At 34.8% G+C, this 22,129-nt stretch overlaps 1 protein-coding gene across 1 annotated transcript; it reads right to left on the bottom strand.

Annotated features, from left to right (window-relative positions):
• Positions 1-6,085: 6,085 nt before the first annotated feature.
• On the bottom strand, positions 6,086-18,848 carry LOC134649091 (digestive cysteine proteinase 2-like). Its single transcript, XM_063503808.1, has 14 exons — positions 18,746-18,848; positions 14,655-14,763; positions 14,017-14,113; positions 12,902-13,034; positions 12,417-12,540; positions 11,967-12,082; positions 11,166-11,277; positions 10,279-10,359; positions 9,724-9,953; positions 8,679-8,805; positions 8,316-8,421; positions 7,525-7,614; positions 6,478-6,572; positions 6,086-6,276 (listed from the first exon to the last, which is right to left on the bottom strand). The coding sequence occupies exons 1-14, from the start codon at positions 18,846-18,848 to the stop codon at positions 6,087-6,089; spliced, it is 1,713 nt and encodes a 570-aa protein (XP_063359878.1). The 3' UTR covers position 6,086.
• Between the last annotated feature and the right edge of the window lie 3,281 nt (positions 18,849-22,129).

The following is a 22,129-nucleotide window of genomic DNA, read 5'->3' as shown; positions in this document are numbered from 1 at the left end:
GAGGCCGCTGCCCGCGAAATTGGCGCAATTTCGACGCATGCGCGGTGTATTTGCGAACCGGCGGGAGCTCCGGTGGGGTTGCCAGCCGTGTCGCTTTCCCCGGACAACGCTGCAATCGTTTCTTAAGCCTATAAACTTATCGCTTTCCCAAGGCACACAGGAAAACTTGTTAAGTGCATTGACGGAAAGTTTGGATGGGATTCGCTGGGGTACGGATACGAACTTAAATATTATCAAGTATCTTATATAGGTGATGTCTTTGTTCGCTTTTTAATTTCCGTTGTATGTTATGTAACCAAAATTTTGTAACGGTTAGGTACGCTAAGATTTAACAATGGTATTTATTATCCCTCTGTATCTAAGAGTAGTAGTAAAGGACAGCAACAACAACTTAATACTTTACTATAAAGGTCTCTACCCATTACACGGTATCATCTCAGCATGGCCGGACTATGAACATATCAGGCACGGACTACTATGCCCACTAGAACGTTTTCACATCGTTTCATATCTACGCATAAATAAAATGAAGGTAACTTTAGCAACAAGAAAGGCAAACTTAGCCCTAATGTCGCAACAGTAATGCAGCTGCAGTTGCAATCCGGATGTCACCTTAAGACACTGGTGTTCAAAAACATAATAAAACTACTCTAAGCATGAAATCAAGACGAGTGTTCGTAAATACGTAATCAGAGGCCGTCCCGATTTAACTAAGCAATCATGGTAACCCCCCAACGTCCCTGACTTGATAGGGAAACCGAGAAACGTGACGTCAAACTCTCGTTCATAAATAAATGTAGGTTAATCGGACCAAAACAATCCGTTACACTACGTCATAAGGATAAAGATTTAATCCACGAAAGTTGATTAAAATATGATGCAAATATTTATTTTATTACGAGTACATACATACTAGCCTCCGCTCATGACTAAGCTCGCGTAAAATTGGTTAAAAACTTTGAATCCCATTTTTACCCCTAAAAATCTCAAAAATATCCTTACAAGTATTCAAATTTAAAGGAATGGCTGTTTTATAAGATGTACATTCGGGAGTATAGCTAATACCTGGATTCGTTATATGTATACAGCGTGTATTTTTAATATTACCTCAAACCGTAACCAAACGTAGGTTTTAGTACTATGAGCCGATATTGCAAGGTAATTTTAAGTCAGTCTTAACCACTAAAGCGTAATTAATTTTTGAAAATTTATCGAGTAGCAATGTATTGCGTACACTTATTTGACACATGGAAGAAAAGGGTCTAGTATTGTTTAGTTATTATCGTTACGTATTTCCTACATGAGACTGCTTGGCAGCCAAAACCGAATCCTTATTGCGTTTAAACATTTTTTTATGTTAATAATATTAACTAGCCAAATTAAAGGCAAAGAATTCTTATTTGAAAACAATCATGACAATACTTACCATTTTATTACAACGTTGTCTTGCAACGAGCAAATCACATACTTAATGTTTCATCTCATACTACTTTTTTTTTTTTAATTCTTGTGAAATTGCTATGAAACCAATGATTCTACTATTAAATTAGCATTATTTTAAATTACTAAGCACTGTAAAGAAGATAGTAAATAATCAACAATCGGTTGACAAGTCAACGTCAATGCCACACTTCAATCCGATACCTACCACAGAAATAGCTACCTACTTGAATAAAAAGTTTGTTCTAGGAGTGTTCACTTCATTCAAAATTAAAGTAAAGTATTAATACAAACTACCAACCTAAAGATAACTAATTTCAGCAAACTCGACAGACTACGCATTACTGTTTAGGTACTGGCTGGTAAGATATGATTAGGGATTGCAAATATTCGAAACTTTCAGATATTCGAATATTCGACTTTTTCTGACGACATATTCGAATATTCAAATAATTATTCGAATATTCGAATAATTATTCGAATATTATAAAAAATAACAATAGGGACGAGAAATCGGTTTATTATCGTTTTATTCAAAATCTTTTTTCACATATTGCTAAAACTAATGATATTTTACAGAAATCCACTTAATCTAGTCATTTTATCATCCTACTATGAGATGCCCACATTTATAAAAACAAGTAAAACGCCAAAATTAGACGTACCTACTTATTCAATATTTCTAGATAAAACTTTTATTATAAATGCGTCGTTGCGTGAAATAATATAACTTTAACCATCTAGAGACAAACCAAAGAAAGTCTGCAGCGCTAGATTAAAAGTAGTTTTTAAAAATCAGTATGCGACAACACCACAGAAAATGGGTTAAATAGTCTTGATACTTGTGAAATTTCTAAGCGCTGGTGGCCTAGCGGTAAGAGCGTGCGACTTGCAATCCGGAGGTCGCGGGTTCGAACCCCGGCTCGTACCAATGAGTTTTTCGGAACTTATGTACGAAATATCATTTGATATTTACCAGTCGCTTTTCGGTGAAGGAAAACATCGTGAGGAAACCGGACTAATCCCAATACGGGCCTAGTTTACCCTCTGGGTTGGAAGGTCAGATGGCAGTCGCTTTCGTAAAAACTAGTGCCCACGCCAATTACTAGGATTAGTTGCCAAGCGGACCCCAGGCTCCCATGAGCCGTGGCAAAATGCCGGGACAACGCGAGGAAGATGATGATACTTGTGAAATTTCTACCATATTTACCGTCTATGAAAAAATTAAGCTGTATGCACAGCTTAATTTTTATGGTAAAATAAATTTCATTCCAACAATAGATGTCACTATTAATATGTAGACATATACTAATATTGATAAATAATATTGGGAGAATGTGACATTTGGCTTCATCAAAATTAATAAGCTTTTGTAATATCCGCGACGGCGGTAAATAGGTACAGAGGGCCTACCGCGAACACCGAAGTTCTCAATATGCGAGCATCTTTCTCTTTTACTCCCATTAAGGCGTAATTAGATTGACAGAGAAATTGCCCGCAATTTGCGAACTAAAGTTTTCGGAAAAACGAAATAAACCATTAAAACAATAAACATATATTAAAAATTAATTTTAGCTTTAACTAGTAGGTACCCATGCCGTGAGCATAAGCATGGAGGTTGTGGGTTCGAGCTCAAAACCCGGCTAGACCAATATTATATTATCTAAGTAGGTACATATGGTGATTTATTAAGATGTTTCATTCCACTTACCCGTCATCAACTCCAAATTTTGTAAACATTGTCGTTTTTCAGCTTGAATCGCCTCGTGCTGACTTTTTACAAGTGTAAAATTATTCGTCATGCGGAAAAGTAACTCCCGCACGCCGGTTTTGTAAGGTTTCACCATGTTTATTCCGTTCATCACAAAACACAATGAATATTTAAACGATTTTGACAAACACATACCATAGTGCATGACGTTTACTGACTGCTTAAAAAACATTGTCATATGTAGTTTTTTAATTCAATGTCAAATTATTGCGCTGCAGACTTTCTTTGGTTTGTCTCTAAACACCTAGGTATGTAAGATATATTTTTAGTAGGTAATTATTTTCCGATTTAAATTAACTTGTAGTCACTCAGAGGCCTGTAAAAAGGCCTTTAGTTCCATTGTATTTTGAATTTTTATTGACTTTATTTGTTTTGGCAAGTTTTTATTCCTAATTAATGGTCGGCTAATTATATAATATTGTAATATTTAAGGGAAAAAGTTAGTTGACTACTGGGTGGATTATTCGTCAGCTAAAGGTGCATTGTTAGATTACCTAGTTGGGCAGGTTTGGTGTATGATCAAATTGGAGAATTGCGATAAGTGGCAAGGTTTAGACTTCAAAAATTCGCTTAACGTACGCTTGTACTTAATAAACTGACTCTTTAACTTAAAACTTATGCACCGTAAAAATAACATCCTTTTTGATTTCGTCTTCTTTGAAATTGAGTTACGTTTCACTGTATTCACGAAGTCTATCAAGAGGAATGTATTACTGTAGTAAAACTATTATTTCCTTCGTGTTTGGGTACCTACCGTTCCTCATTCACTGTAAATACCCGGAAAACACACAGAAACTGTAACTACAGCGGATGAAAAGGATTTTTTATAGTAATAAAAAATATTCGAATATTCGAAACCTGAGCGGCCGAATATTCGAATATCAAAACAGGTCGGATATTCGACAAATTCGAATATTCGAATGTTCGAATTGCAAGCCCTAGATATGATGCTATAAGCACAAAAAAGAAAATAATTTGTTTTGACGTAGATTGTCTTGTAAATCGGTGTCGATAACTTCCGCACACCATTCCAAGACCATCAATATTAGTTCTCAGGAACTAGCTGAAATGATTTTAATTTATGGCGAAACTGGACGAAGTGGGCGGCGAGCCATAGCTTTACAGGCAGCGATTTCCAGATAGTAGGGTACGTTTACAAAGTTATACCAAACTCAATGTCGGCTATTATTGACAGCAGTTAAAAATTCTGTTATCAGTTGTGACGTCACGCCAGTAAGGCAAAGTAGCGATACATTACGTGCTGAATTATTTTGTATGGAAAAAAAAAAAAATAGTTAACGAGTTTTTTTCTTGCAATATCGGTTCATAGCACGAACGCCTACGTCTGGTTAAAATTTGAGGTAATATTAAAAATACACGCTGTATACCTAACTACGGGTATATATTTTATTCATTTAATAAGCCTTGATATCTCATATACCTACCTACCAAAGTTTCGTTCAAAAATAGGGTCCTGTATCCTATTTTTTGCAACCGACGCCGTGTGTCCGTACCTCTTACCCTACCCTTATGATTTATCCTGACCGGGACGTTATATGCTTCATTGGTCGAATAATGCTGTAAGTGGAAGTAAAACCTTAGGTGAATGTGACATTGTCCTCCTGAGCACTTATTTTGGGCGAAAAACAAATGCTCTTTCTTAACGCCGCGTATTGTTTTGAATATTCGGCTTAAGTGTTGTCCTAATCAGTGTCCTAATTGAGATTATTATGCGCGAAGTGGGTCGTTGAGCGATTGGTTGTTGTTGTTTTCTTTCTGTCCACGTTTCACAGGTCAAAAATATCACGATCGTCATTTTCACCTGTATACAAATGTATTCAGGCGTTACGTATCTAATAAAGATATCAAAGCCGTAACTGTCATTTTGTCTCATAATGATTGTAATAAATAGATCAATTAATTATACACATGGAATCATTAATGAGTTAAATTTAAACAGCGGGTAGGTTCCTATAGGTACCTATTAGGTATGCGTTTTTCGTGGGTGTGTAATGTTTTATATTATTATATTAGACAAAACCTATTTTCTTAACAATAACTGTAGCTTTTAACTCCTACTAAATTCACACAAGAATAATAATATTTTATGCAACCGTTGTTTAAGAGAGGTCAAAAAAGGCGAGTGGCGTGAGTAACAATTTGAGGCGAAGCCGAAAATTGTTAATAAAGAGGCCACGAGTATTTTTTGACTCAGTTAAACAACGTTGCATACAATACTTTTTCTACGACCAGGCACTTTGAAAAAAAATTGTAAATTTAACAAATAATTTTAATTCAAGAAGTAGCAAAAATGGAGGGTACGGGCGGGAAAAGAATGAATGAATCAATGAAATTAAAAAAAAAAACATGTCTATGGTTCACTTATTTGTCAGAGATGTCATTTAAAATAAGGTTGGCAACAGTGTATTTCATTCAATATTTTTTAAGTGGTCATTACACGAAGTATCGTAAAATCGCCAAAAAGATACTGCGTGTATGCACAAATTCTTTTTTGGGGAATAGACTAGAGACTTGTCTTGACAACTATAAGGTAGGGTTTTAAAGGTGTGTGCACGACCCTTTAAATGACAAATAAAAGTACGGGAGTAGTCAGAATATTTCCAAGAGAAAGAAATCATACATAGGTATATAATTTAATTTGTTAGTTAAATTCCACGTGCAAACTTAATTAATAATAGCCGTTTACAAGTCATTTGTCGTTAATCGTTATAAATTCTAGCTTACCTAATTTTGAATAAGTTTGAATCAGACTATCAGAGAATAATCTATCTGTACCTAAGCGTAAGGTTTAAGGTTAACTTTTCAATTAGTAAATGTATATTCTGATCCAATTTAGATAACATAATTTTTTTGTTTACTCAACAACGACATAAGTGGGTTCTGTCATAACCCCACAGTTGTTGTTTCGCGTTGAAATGTAAACATATCCGTCGATGCCCCAATACTGTCCATACGAGTTCCTGATGATCCAGTATGATTCACCGTCTTTTTCTCCGTAACCAACCAAGGTCACTTCATGGTTCAGATCATCTGCTGAGGATTTACTGGAATAAAATTTATTTATATAATATTATTAACTTTGAATAAATTTAATTTATTTCAGTTTATACAATTCTATTTGATTCCGAACCAAAACCAAAAATTTGAGGATTATAATGATATGCGTAAAACGGGTATGCGTCATTAATTGAAATTAAACTCGCAAACTGAGATGTATTAATATGTACTAATTCATTAGATGTTACCACTTAGTGTCGTATAAAATTCCTCCATCGTAATGCATGAAAGCATCTTCAGCGTCAAGGGAAACCGACAAAGGCCCGTGATTTATAAGTGCAATCTGTAAAATTAATAAAACAATTAATTAACATTTTGTATAAAAATGAAATAAATGATAGAAGTAATTGATAATTAGGTAACATAAAAAGATGCTTCAAACGACGGGTTTGTAATGTTTTAAATATAAAAACATATTTTCATTTTGCATACAAACGGCTTGCATAATTTCATTTGATCAATTTGCATAAAAAATAAATGCATCAAAATATTTTTTTCCTAAAGTCCTAAAGTATACCTATGTGCATAACGTTTAGTTGTATAGCCAACTATCGGTATAATAGTCAAAATATAACAAGTTTATGTTTACAAATTCAGTTAGGCCCCGCCAAAAACCTGACGAAGCACCGCGTTGCGGAGCTTCTACTTCCACTTTCAGTGAAAAGAGACAACTAACAAACCTACCTCGGTAAAGCGCTGGTAATTTTATACTTGCAAATCTTATGTACCTATACAATATAAGATATATTTTAGACTTTAATCATAATGAGCAATGTAGGTACTTATGCTATGACATAACAGTAGACATTAGTCAAAATAAACGATATGACATGACATGAAAAATTAGTAAAATTACATTTGAACATTATGCTTTTGTATTTTGTTTTATGCAAATCGTTCATTATGCATTTTTAATGTCTAATACTTGAAATTATGCATTTCGTTTATATAAAAATTTAACCACCTTCAAACATATTCGTTGCTAGCTAGCGCTAGCACATATAAATGGGATAATGATTTATTTTATTTTATCCTTTTAGAAGTCAGTTTTCTTTTTTTTAAGTTTATTCAAACTACAATTAATTATAGTAGAAAAATAAAAATATACACCACAAACCATATCTAAATAATAATAAAATTGTCAAAATGAGCGAGTGTGTTTAAAATACCTCATTAATAAATAAAGTTTCATTCCATGACACCACAAAAAAGGATTCATCTTAGTATTCCCTTACCTTCAGAGCTTGTTCACTTAATGGAGTCACATCAGTCCAACCACGAATTTTGTAAGTGGTTGTCATGTTTTGGATGTTACAATACCCGTCCTGTAACACATTTCAGTTAACCTTAATATTTTTTATATATTTAAATACGATATTATTTGTTATTGAAACAAAAGAAAACTTTATACAAATACCAATTTAATTTAATTTACGCAAAACGTATAACTTCACATCAAATCAGGATCGGGTTTCACGCTGATAGTTTTTAAATGTATAGATCTAAAATAAATGCTGGTAACAAAACAGTTTTAACCTTATCTATCTGTTACCTCTTTAGGTTTAAACTGCTGAAGCAATTTAGATGAAATTTAATATGAAGTTAAATGAGCCCCAACAACAGCATTGGATAGTTTTCATAACATACAGTATCACTCTAGTAGCTATTATATTTGATATGTTAAAACACCATTGGAGTATTTTTTGTAATCTCGCCTTTAACTAAAGTATTTACTAAAGGATGACTCACGTTAGACCGGGCCGTGTCCGGGCCGGAGCTTCCGGAACTACGTTTTCTATGGAAAGCATCACGTGATCACCGTCATCTGTCATAGAAAAGTAAGCCCGGAAGTTCCGGCCCGGTCTAATTAACGCTCTTGCTCCCTCTAACGCATTAATGCGTTAGAGGGAGCAAGTGATATTGCTATCTCATTCTACCGCATGGCTGCGTCCCTTGGAGTGGCCGGCGTTGGCCCATCGTGTAGAGGAGCCATAACGTGAGTTTACTCGTATCTACTTATATTTACCTGTTTGCTATATGGTCCATATTCCGCTACCGTAGGCAAGCCATGCTTCATTATCCATTTATAGGCAGAAATATCATCTCCACCATCACAGCCAGAATTTCCCATTCTAAATGAAAATAATAATGGTTATTTAGTTAATTGTACTTACTTCCTTTATCTACTTTTTGGATTTTTAAGCCTTGTTTGATCTCATGCTGCTACCCGCAAATGGTCTTTGGGGACCTTTCCTAACTTTTTTCAATTGAATTTACAGACCTTATAAATAATGTAAGATGTACTTAATACCTACAGCTCAGCGACATAAATTCCATTAAGTTGTATCTTATTTTTTTAAAGTTTTTATACATAAACAAATATATTTACCCCCAAGAACAATCCAAAAGAGCCTGATTACTTAGCGATATCAGCATGCCACCATTGCTCCTTGCCAAGGCTCCTTCGACAGCAGCGGTCGTGCCAAAAGTCCAACATGAGCCGCAACTATCTTGATCTAGGTCATAATTTTGTTTATTAGTAGGTGTTGGCAATCATAATCCCAATATCGAAATCAGGATGTTATGGGCTAGCCAAAACAAACAATAAACAACCTTTTAAAATATCCATACAGTACTCGTTGGGAAATCTTAAACAAGACCTAAATTGTAGGTATAATTGAATTATTCATTCATTCATTCATTCGTTCACAAGGACTAGACACTTTTTTATCGAGATATTTCAAAAATCGACACAAGAAGGTCGTAATTTCAAACCTTCTCGATGCTCAATAGTTTTAGGAGAAAAATACGAAAATGGACATTGTTTTGGACATTGTCGAGTTAAATTAAAATAAAACCGGCCAAGTGTGAGTCGGACTCGCGTTCCAAGGGTTCCGTACATTAAGTCCGACTCACGCTTGACTGCACATTTCTAATAGGTCTTCCTGTCATCTATAGGTAAAGAACTATTTTGTGTATTTTTTTTTTCAAAATTTTAGACCTAGTATTTTCGGAGATAAGGGGGGGAATGGTAATTTTTTGCCTATTTTCTTTTAATCCTAAAATTAAAAAATATATAGATTTGAGATCCTTACAATGAGCTTTTTTATTTGATATGTAACATGATATAGGTACATAGTTTGAAAAACTTTTTTTTTTAATTTTCTCATTTAACCCCAATAAATGGCCTCCATATTTAAAATTCATTTATTTATGTTACACATCCATCTTTGGGTCACAAACTTACATATGTGTGCCAAATTTAAACTTAATTGGTCCAGTAGTTTCGGAGAAAATAGGCTGTGACAGACGGACGGACAGACAGACTGATACACGAGTGATCCTATTAGGGTTCCGTTTTTTCCTTTTGAGGTCCGGACCCCTAAAAAGTATAATAGTTTAATGTACATAGACAGATGTAGTAAGCAACTTACCTAGAACCGGACCAACGACTCCTTCAAGCCTTAAATCGTAGTGCGATGGCAACGTTTCCGATATTTTCTTAATTTCTTCGTGTGAATATGGGAATCGTATGTTGCCAACTGATCTTGGTTTATCTCTGCGTAATCCTTTGTATCGTTTCAGTTCCTTTTTTGTACGATCAGACATTTTGTTCAACGCTAACGTGTAACTCAAATTTTTGCGATTTGTCTCCTTAACCAATCTAGTAACATCAAACATAAATCAAAAATCTTAGCTGTGTAAGAGTTTGCAGGATGATCAATATTCATTTATACACTATAGAAAATAGTTCAAACGACTAAAGTAACCACTGAAATTGAATATTCAAGTCCTATAAATGACAATAATTTTGGTGAGTAAACTATGCAAAAAAGAGTCGAAATTTGTGTTGTTTATAAACGTTTCTAAACTATTACGTTGCTTGATAAAGGGTTAATAGATTTTATGTTACATCTTATAAACATCGAATACATTGGTATCGAAGATATTATTTACATGTTGTAATAAAAAAAATGTCTATATCTAACCTCCATTTTTTATGAAATATACTTTTTCTCATTTCGTGTTCTGCCTGGTGGGTGTACTGCTTGTTAAATTTCTGCTTATATCTGTAAGAACACACACTTGTTATTTAATTGTCAATCGTATGTAATTAAATAAATTAATTAACAAGTAATTGTACATTAAAAAAGAAATAAACTAACTTAACTAAATAAAACTAAATTAAAACTAAAAACTAATAAAGTGAGGTCGACGAATTAGGACACCACGGGTTATCCTGCCAAAAAAGTGCAGGCCGCTTTTCAAGACACGCTGCTCTGAATGACATAATCCGCCGGTCTCTTGCATCCGTCAACGTGCCAACTCTACTGGAACCAACTGGCATAGCCAGAGACGACGGCAAGAGACCGGACGGTATGTCCTTGGTTCCTTGGGGTTTGGGAAGGGTGCTAGTGTGGGACGCCACCTGTGTAGACACACTGGCCCCTTCCCACCTCACCGGAACCAGTAACCAAGCTGGTGCGGCGGCTAAAGCGGCCGAAAAGCTTAAAACGCATAAGTACAGGGGTCTCGGCCCCGAGTATATTTTTATGCCATTTGAGGTTGAGACCCTTGGCCCGTGGGGGTCCTAGTGCCCTACAACTTTATAAAGATCTGGCAAAAAGACTGATCGACCTCACTGGTGACCAAAGAGCTGGAAGCTTTCTCGCGCAGCGTATTAGCCTCGCTATACAGCGGGGAAATGCTGCCAGCGTTCTCGGCACCATGCCAAAGGGGTCCAATTTTTTAGATTTATTTTAATTTTATTTAGTATTAGTTTATTTAATTTAATTTAAATTGACCTTTTTCAAACAGCTTCAATGTATAAACTTGTAACAAATACTTAATACAAACGCATAACCATAACACTTACGCAGCAAAAGCTTCATCAAATTCTTTTTTTTCTTCTGCTGTCATTGATTCAATATGATTGGAATTAGGTAATTTTTCGTTATCGTCATCGTTACCATTTTCTTTACATGTATCTGAAAATAAGTAATCATAATAATTTAATTTCTATGTTTGTTAATGAAACTGAACTAAAACAAAAACTCAGCCTTCTCCGAGACCACGACAACGACGTCCTCGAAACGTCGGAGGTAAATTTTAAAACTTAAATACGCGATTAAGTCCCGTTTTACAATTTAATAATGTGTAACAATCGTGAAAGTTTAAATCGGTGTTATAACTATATTATATTATTATTGTATTTTACACAAGGGTTATTTGTAAATGATTTATTTCTTGCATTTTGAATGACTATGTAAAAGTATCGTATGTCGCATACTGTACTTCAAGTGTTTTCATAATAACTATATACATTTCAATTTTACGAATGACTTGATAAATGAAAATAACAAATTAAAATATTCATTTCAAGTATTAATAATCTATTGTATTTTTATTTAATTTACCAGTTACTTTGGTTGTGCAACATACTCGTTTGTTAACGAAGTTATAAAATAATATTATGATTATGTACTTTCCTTTTTTTTTACCAAATTTGTAAGGAAATCTGGTAACAAAAAAGGAATGTTTCTTAGAAACTTTCTGGGATATTTTGGAAAATGTGGTGGAAGTTGTTCAGCTTCATGTATTTTACCAGCATACCAATTTTTAAAGAAATCTAAGATGTGATCGAAATGTACAAACTTTTTGAGAATTGCTCACTTACAATTTTTGAATAGGAAGAATACTCCTTTAATAACTTCGGGGGAAAATTTGAAATAATCGACGATCTGATGGTCCTTGAGATAGCCATGGCGAGTGTCGCTCGTACGTGTTTCGTACCTTAAAAACATATCAAATATCAATTTATTAAAAACTTTTTAATTTTTATGTGCTCTTTATAGAGAATTTATTTCATTTATTGGTGGATTTTATATATGTGCAATACGAATTGAACATGCAAAATTAAGCTCAGATGGGATTGCAATCGTTAAAAAGTTAACTTTCTTCTTTATGTTATGCACGTTACGAACTCCTATGTCAAAATATAATTTTCATCCGACAAAGAAGAATAGCGGCGTTTACCACGCCCACTGCATGCCAAAGAAAAATAAGAAAATGGCAAATCTTCGGTTTTTTTAGAACGACAGAAAATGAAGTAATTAAAGTGGTTTACCTGACTGGAACCCAAGCTTTAGCGGAATGGTTATAATAGGCCCACAATTCTTCATTTGTCACCTCATTTTCACCATAACTTCCAGTAAACTTGACACATTCCATGCCCTTCATATTTTCTTTTCCTTTAACAATAATATCCAAAGTTATAAGCTGCGGTTAAAGGTCAAGTAATGTATCTTAACTCATATTTAAAATTCGAAAAAGAAAAAGACCGCAGTTTTGAAAAAAAATGATACATTACACAGGTATATTTACTCGTATGTAAAAAAAAATATTGACATGATATGCATATTAGTAGAACCAAAATTAGATACATTTTTACATTTAATACAGGTAATAAAAATAAAAACATACACATTCGCATTCAAACTGTACCAGCGTCACTAATTAAGTATTGCGGTAAGTACAGCAATGCCTAGTTGGCAGTAGGCAATTTTGCGGTGCAAAATTTATTTACTTAAGAATATGATTAAACGCTCTTACCAACTTCTTCTAAGTTACTGGTTATTGGGAGAAAATCTATAGGTTCTTCTAGTTCATCTGGATCAGTATCTGAATCCTTAACCCGATAACAAACCTTCTCGTTTGTTTCTTCTTCAGTAGTTTCAGGATGAATCTGTGGAATGAAATCTAAAGTTCTAGAGCTATTTACATAATTTACTTTGATACACGGCCCAATTCGAGCTTTAAGATACGTCAGTTATTAGATCTAGAAAAGATATGGATTAGATATGTCAGTGTCAAATGTGACATTTCTTCAAACAATAACGTCACTTTTGACACTGACATATCTAATCCATATCTTTTCTAGATCTATTAACTGACGTATCTTAAAGTTCGAATTGGGCCGAGTCAAATAAGCGAACAAATCATATAGACAAGCAAACTGCATTGAATATGATACTTGTATACAGATTACGGAATTATTATAATTTTAAGTATGCCTAAGTTGACGTTGCATTGTATCACCACTCTTTTAGTCTTTTAACTTTTTGCCACCATGTCAATAAAGTAATAATGTGTCATCAACGCCATGTCAAACATTGCTATTAAAGAACCCCTAAGTATTATTTTTGTTGGCCTCGTAGCGACTCAGTATCAGACATGTGTTACTATAGATCAATAGGATTAAAATTGCTTTACATCAATTTGTTGTATGGTGGGCGTTCGACGGGTTAAGGGAGTCAGAGTATGTTCATATCAGTTTGAACTCCTCACCCGTCACTGTAAAAACATTCAAATACTCATATAAGTAATTTTTATTGCACACCTTACTAACAGAAAACATATTTAGGGCGCCTGTACACGGTGCCATGCCGCCGCAGCGCCGCCGCCGCGCCGCCGCCGCACCTTCGCGCTATGTACACGAGACGTCTCGTGTACATAGCGCGGAGGTGCGGCGGCGGTGCGGCGGCGGTGCGGTGTCGGCGCGGAGGCGGTACCGTGTACACGAGCCCGTGCGGCGGCGGCGCGGTATCGGCGCGGAGGCGGCACCGTGTACACGCGCCCTTAGAGAGAAAATAATCAGGCAACAGGGCGGTCTTAACTATATTTTCCAGACGCAATTTGGGTAGCCTTTGTGGAACTTTTTTATTTACCTCATAATCGAGTTTGTAACCCTCCTCGATTTTTGGTATTCTTATTTGTGTGACTGCTCCATCGTTGGCATCGAGTCTAGAGAGACTATTAAACCGCCTGAAAAAAAAACAGTTATCACAAACGGAGCCCGATTCAGAGTAGAGGGCCTACCGCGCATACCGATGTTCGCAAATTGCGGCATCTTTCTCTTTTACTCCAATTAAGGTGTAGTTAGAGTTACAGATAAAGATGCCCGCAACTTCGGCGTTCGCGGTGAGCGTGCATCTCACGCATGGCTTTTAATTCAACTCGTTTCGCAAGCACCTAACAGGGAAAATTAAAATTAGGTAAAATCCGTAACAAGTTGTTAAATCTCCTAGTTAACAGAGTTTAGCTCATGTATAATTATTATTAGGAAGCTGAAATTCAGTAGTTCCTAAAATAAAATCATCAAGACATCTTAAAATAAAAATAGACAAAAAAATTTAAGGTACGGTACCCCTGCGGGTACTGTATGCGTTAAAATGCTGATTCCAATGTGTACTGACATTTGACGTATCACGTATGCAAGCGATATTACAACTATTTATCGGAAATCGGGCATGCGACTGTTGTGCCAGTTGTCAGCGTTACACTGAAAGAAATTAAAAGGTCTTACCAATATTTAAAATGTTCAGTCCAACCCGATGTCAAGTACAGTTTTGTTGCTTCTATGCTGTATCTGGTGGGCCATTCTAGAGGCGGGTACTCGTCGTTTTTAATTGGCACTGTTTAAAAATATAACAAATATTTCATTTCGTAAGGAATCATTAGAAAACGCCATTTACTTATAGTATAAAAATGATGAGTTTATGATGAACACGGAAATTGGGAAAATCACGCATAATATCAAAACATATTTTTTTTTACTGTTCATAATGGTTGCCCTAATAAAATCTAAGTATAAAATTAATTTTCATAGTGCATTTTTCTGGTCAAGTTTTTGGAACAACAAAACATGAAAAAGATTAAACATGAAATAAATTAACATAATATGTTTATTTTTTGTACCGTTTTTGCCAGAAACCGCGTATGTCAGACAAAACAAAATAGGCGTTTTCACAATCATATTTATCCGGTTGTGAACAAGCCTCTCCAGTGTCAATATTTATATATGCTGTCGACAGTTTTATCAAATTACTATATTATAATTAATGGTTTTTTGATAAAAATACCTATATTACCCAATCAATAACGTTTATGTACTAATTATATATTGTTTTAATTACCTGTTCATTATTTTAATGTGAAATTCTCGTTATTACAATTGAGATAAGCTTTTCAATATTACATTTAATGTGATTAGATTGATTAGGTATATAACATGTATAGAAATGTATATATATACAGTTTAAAAATAATAATCTGACAGTAAGCTTAGTAGTAGTAAGAAGCTTTCTCATTATTTACTTAATTCGATTAAAATTAAGTAATCAACAGTATAATTTGTTTTGGTCGCCATCACCCTAGCAGCAACCAATTGTTGACAAATAATTCAGAACAATTAATTAGTGACTACCTACTAACTAACGTATCAATGAACCATATTATTATTTAAACATTGATATAGTATAAAGAACTGGATACCCAATCAGCCGCCAAAAATGGCCCCACAAAAGTGATGTCAAAACAGATCATGCATTACTTTTTCGTTTAGTCTTGTTTGAAACGCTCAAATGTGAAGTTGTCAACAATTACGAAATGTGCCGTTAAAATATGTAAAAATAACAATGATAAAACAAGGAAAAAGGATGGAATGTATTTCTTTCGGTTAGTTCTTTGGATAGCATTACATAATTTATGTAATCTGGTGGTAATTATATGGTTTTGAATAAATTAATTTGTTAGTATCAAACAAGGGATGTCAAGGAACAAAAATCTAATGAGTCAATGTGAGGTCAATATTTTTTTATATTTTTATATGGAATTCATAAGGAATAATATTATGTTTAAATTCAAGATTTCCAAGAAAACCTATGCCACGTGCAAAGTGCACTGCTATTTAATTATAGCAAGAGATAGGGGTGATGCAGTTTTAAACAAGGCAAAACGGCACTTGTGTGTTCGGCCCATTTCCCTGTTTCCGACATATACACCACCAATAAGGGCTTATATCGACTAACTGTAAATGCTAAACCTGTCTGAACACAGTGACAACCACAGGATTTTTTTTTGTAAAGACTTAGATTAGACTTAGAGGTAGACTTTATAAAAAAAATCCAATCAGTACCTAAATGTCCCCGTGCACCCGTGCTATGAGTAAATCTTAAATACACAGTTATTTAATAAGTAGAATTTATTTCAAGGAAATTCGTATTTAAGAACGTATACCTACTTACGAATTAAAAAAATAATTTGTTTGAATTTGAACCACGAATTAATTTTATTTGAGCTCTCGATTAAATTAAATTTGTTTTATTTATTACTTCAATTGGTTTTCCTGTAATACATACAGGGTTGGGCAAAATACTGGCTTCCACGTATTTGAAATACAAATTACAAAATACATTTTTAAAAGTATTTGAAATACAAAATACAAACTACTTTGGTGACGGGTATTTGAAATACAAAATACAAATTACAGTGTTTAAAATAATGTATTTCAATTACAAAATATACCTTTATTTATGTTTTTGTTTAGCATTTAGTTTTAACGTTAACGAATATCCTTTCATATAAACTTATAGGGTCATTGCGCTAGTTTTCGTCCAACTCTAGTTTACGTCCACTTGACGAAATTTGAATATATACCTACATTCCTGCACAAATTTGGACTGATTTCAATCCTTATGTCTAAGGCGTCTAAGCAATATATCTGTCTACATATAACAATGATATTTCGCAAAAAGGAAGCGCTGGTGGCCTAGCGGTAAGAGCGTGCGACTTGCAATCCGGAGGTCGCGAGTTCGAACCCCGGCTCGAACCAATGAGTTTTTCGGAACTATGTACGAAATATCATTTGATATTTACCAGTCGCTTTTCGGTGAAGGAAAACATCGTGAGGAAACCGGACTAATTCCAATTACGGCCCTAGTTTACCCTCTGGGTTGGAAGGTCAGATGGCAGTCGCTATCGTAAAAACTAGTGCCAACGCCAATTACTGGGATTAGTTTCCAAGCGGACCCCAGGCTCCCATGAGCCGTGGCAAAATGCCGGGACAACGCGACGAAGATGAAGATTTCGCAAAAAGTAGTAAATTAAAAATGAAATATATATTTGATAATCCGTCAAGTCGTCGAAAACTAGTGCATGGACGGAAACTACTGCAATGACCCTATCCCCTAGATTTAAACGAAAAGTTCCACGCAGAAGTTGACCTAATATAAATCCAGTATCCAGCCAATGAAAATTGTATCTCGGCTGGATCGGAGGTTCGCGGTCGGCTCACAGCTTGTGCGAGAGATTAGACATTTTAGGATTATAGAATTTAATAAAATGTATTTATAGAAATGTATTTTGAAGCTTGAAGTATTTGAAATACAAAATACTAAATACATGTGAGTGCAGTATTTGAAATACCAAATACAAAATACTTTTGAGGTAGTATTTGAAATACAAATACAAAATACTAATTTGTATTTCAAATACGTATTTCAAATACATGTAATTGAAATACTGCCCAACCCTGAATACATACATATTAAAGTGTACCAAAGTGACTCCATTCGTTCATTATTCTCGTTTGACGTTGTTTGACGTAAATACGTTACGTTTAGTGCCATCGGACTAAATTTATTAACAGTGTTGGTACTTATGTTTGCAAATTTGACACTTAATGCTTACGACATTAAGCTCTTTTCTGTACGAAACATTTATCTTGACTCAAAATTTACGTAAGCGTTTTTATCATCAATGCAAATGGTGCGAAACGTCATTGGGATCCACATTTGTTGACGTTTTTGTTCTGCTTTGTGTGTCTATTTCTTTTATATTAAGTCAGTGTATTTAAAAGTTTTTTAAATGTATAGAATTAGAATATACTCGTAGTTGATTACCTATATACGCGATAACATATTTTTAGAAAATTTGGAAAATAATGCGTATATTAAAAACCGGCCAAGTGCGAGTCGGACTCGCGCACGGAGGGTTCCGCACCATCAACAAAAAATAGAGAAAAACAAGCAAAAAAACGGTCACCCATCCAAGTACTGACCCCGCCCGACGTTGCTTAACTTCGGTCAAAAATCACGTTTGTTGTATGGGAGCCCCACTTAAATCTTTATTTTATTCTGTTTTTAGTATTTGTTGTTATAGCGACAACAGAAATACATCATCTGTGAAAATTTCAACTGTCTAGCTATCACGGTTCGTGAGATACAGCCTGGTGACAGACGGACGGACGGACGGACGGACGGACGGACGGACGGACAGCGGAGTCTTAGTAATAGGGTCCCGTTTTTACCCTTTGGGTACGGAACCCTAAAAAAGATCTTAAAAGGGATAAATCGATTGTTTCAACCTCAAAGTAAGTATGTGCCTCTGACTGACTGGTAGTAATTTATAGTTTTATATATAGGTATAGTACCTAACTAAAATGAGTCGATGAAAAGGACCGATGGTGATGACTTGATGACCTACCGAATTGTATAATATATAGTTCTCTAATGCTTATTACACGATTGTACATACATTTTACACAAGTTAGAAATACAGATAAATAAACATTAATATTCATACTAATAAAACGTTTTTCAACCCGTGAATCGTTACCAGGTTGTTCAATATTGGTTCTCTTCTTAATTTTCTCCAGGACATTGCCAGTCGATCTTGATTTATGTCCGCTCGTTTCGAGGTTTTGGGGGATTTTATCCATTTTCGACCTGCAAAACATTGATAATTTTATTTATCACAGAGTATAAATTAATTAAGGTAAGCATATCTATTTTAGGTTAAGTGGTTTAAGTTTAAGCGATCTATTAAGAAAACGAATCTAAACCGCTCTATTATTTTAGCCATTTTGTTAATAAAATTAATTGTTTGTTAATATTTCAGGCAAGGTAACAATCATTTTCAAAAGGGTATTTTGACATACTTCGAAAAGATTATTTTACATACTTCGAAATGTCATTAATAAGTCCTTCACCATGGTTAGTCTTAATCGTTTCATCTATTATTGACTCTATCAAATCGCTTTCGGTATTTTCACTAGTCCAAATGCCTGCGTTCTTACATGTGTCTGAAAATAAACAATTATTGACTTTCTACAAAACTTGCATCATGTCAAAAGGTTTTAATATTCGTTTTCCAGTGACCCTATCCAATGTGTAAATATTCGACTAAATATGTAATATGTCTACGTAACTTTAAACTCTGCTTCCCTCTCTTGCACGCACAGCTTTACTAGGTTTTAAACCGTTTCAAATGCGCTTGAACGGCCCCTCCGCCACAGAATAAGTAAATAATAGTATTATCATACGTACCACCCTGCCCCGACTCGCATTACCTCGCCCCGCGACATGAATCTGGCGGACTCCAGGCCCCTATTTCACCACGCCGACATTTGTCAGTGACATATGTCGAGTGACAATTGTCAAGTGACAGGTGACAAGTGACAACTTCGTAAACTGTTTTTGTATAGAAGTGCTTATAAACATGACAGGCATTTAGTTACAATTGTCCATCTTTCATTTGATTTTGATGTATGGCGTGTCCGCCCCGTGCCTCCGCTCCCATGCCGCGAAGAAGCGCCCCTTTACAGCAAATTTACAAAATAATTGTAGGTATTTTGAAACTTACACTTTTTATATATGTTGAAAACTTCTCTATTGACGATGGTTTTAAAGTTGAAATAGTCGTAGATCACATGATCGTTAAGAATCCCATGTTTAGTGTCATTCGATCGCCGTTTGTATCTGAAATATGATTCAATTTACGCGTGTATTATTTACCTACAAGCGTTTTAATCCTAAACAAAACGATACAAAAATTTTACAGATACCTGATAGGAACCCAAATTTTGCTTGCGTTATTACTGTAAGCCCATAATATATTTTTATCAATTTTCTTGGTTTTTTCAGTAAACTTCACACAACGCACGCCCTTTATAGTTTCGTAACCTGAAAGATTGCACTTTATTTTATTTTTTAATAGCGACTCGCCCCGTCTTCGCACGGGTCAACAAATTATACAAAACCTTCCTCTTGAATCAGTCTATCTATTAAAAAAACCGAATCAAAATCCGTTGCGTAGTTTTTTTTATACTATGTGATTCAATATGGGACTTTCCCAATCCCATATTGTCCCAATCGAGGTGAAACAGACACGCCCATTTCTGAATTAAAGTGACATTTTGATTTTGATTTTGGCATTAATGGATGGATTTAACCAGTAGTTGTTTATTCTTACCAGTTGCTTTGAAGTCATTAAAGGACTGCAACCATTTATTAATTCTAACGGGTTTATTGCGAGTTCCAGTCTCTTTGTCACAACTAGTTTTGTTTTTTTTATACCAGATCTGAAAAAAAGTCAATCGAGTTCAAGGTTATTGTTGTTTGTTAGATTTTATGAAAAAACCGGCCAAGTGAGAGTCGGACTCGCGCACGGAGGGTTCCGCACCATCAACAAAAAATAGAGTAAAACAAGCAAAAAAACGGTCACCCATCCAAGTACTGACCCCGCCCGACGTTGCTTAACTTCGGTCAAAAATCACGTTTGTTGTTTGGGAGCCCCACTTAAATCTTTATTTTATTCTGTTTTTAGTATTTGTTGTTATAGCGGCAACAGAAATACATCATCTGTGAAAATTTCAAGTATCTAGCTATCACGGTTCGTGAGATACAGCCTGGTGACAGACGGACGGACGGACGGACGGACAGCGGAGTCTTAGTAATAGGGTCCCGTTTTACCCTTTGGGTACGGAACCCTAAAAAACAATTTGACAAGGAATCCCTTAAAAGGCACACAATAACGAACCAAGGAGTACTTATATATAAAGACTAAAAAGTATTTTCTAACTTCGCTTAGTCTCGACTTAACCGCTTGCTAGGTACTACGAAAAGCAAGTACTAATGAGAGATTTTTTGCAAACGAGTGTTTATCTTTAAAAAGTTCTAGTTGCCAGTCAGCGATTAATAACAATGCATCTCATTTTTAAACGGGGAAGCCATTACTTACATCTCTAAAACACGATCTCTAAGAAGGCAAGTTCGTATTAACGTAGGTACATAAGTAAAGTAATTAAAACCCTTTTTTGCTTGTATTAGTTATAGTTAGTTACATTTTCAGCTACGGGCTTATAGTACCATATAAAACATATTTGATTACCTCGTATCTCGTTCCAAAGCCATGTCCAACAAAAATTCTTGAGACGTCATCGTCAACATCAAGTCTAGTGTACATGTCAATGGATCGCCTAAAAGTACCAAAAGGTGAAAAAAAAACATAAACATAACATAACATAACAAATAAAAATAAAAGGAGGCTAATGCAAAAGTTTTATATTGCATTTGTACACTGTAAGTACCTAAGATGCATTTTCAAGGGCTCCAGCGAAACTTAAAAGGGTTAAAGTTATCCAACTTTATCGTTAGATCGATATAAAAATCACGAAAACATGTCTAATTTTAATTTATTATCTACTAGCTGTTGCCCGCGACTTCGTACGCGTGGATTTGTATATTGGTGATTATATATTCTACATTATGCAGCAAAAGATAGCAGTAGGGGCTGTTAATTATTATACACAACCTGGCTACGAAGTTTCAAGCCCCTAACTGAATAAAATTGTTCTCGATATAATCCCTCTTAACCCCCAGCATATTTTCAAGTCCACTATTTAGTAAAACCTACTACCTAACTACCTATTTACGAAGTTTGAAGTTCCTAGCTTTAAATAAAATTTGAACTCTCTACCAACTTTCAACCCCTTTTTAACCCTGTTAGGGGATGAATTTTTAAAAACGTTGAAATTACTTTTCTTGTATTTGAATAATATGCAAATATACAAAGTTTCAAGTCCCGCAGTAAAAAAAATGTTGATCCCCATACAAACTTTCAACCCCTTTTTCACCACCTTAGGGGACGAATTTTCAAAAACTCTGAAATTAGTTTTCTTGTATTTTAATAATATATCTTTTAGCGAAGTTTCTAGTTCCT

Source organism: Cydia amplana, chromosome 6 (assembly GCF_948474715.1).
Source record: "Cydia amplana chromosome 6, ilCydAmpl1.1, whole genome shotgun sequence".
Classification (NCBI taxonomy): Eukaryota; Metazoa; Arthropoda; class Insecta; order Lepidoptera; family Tortricidae; genus Cydia; species Cydia amplana.
The sequence above is the reverse complement of the archived record's forward strand: the minus strand, read 5'-3'. Positions and strand labels throughout refer to the sequence as shown.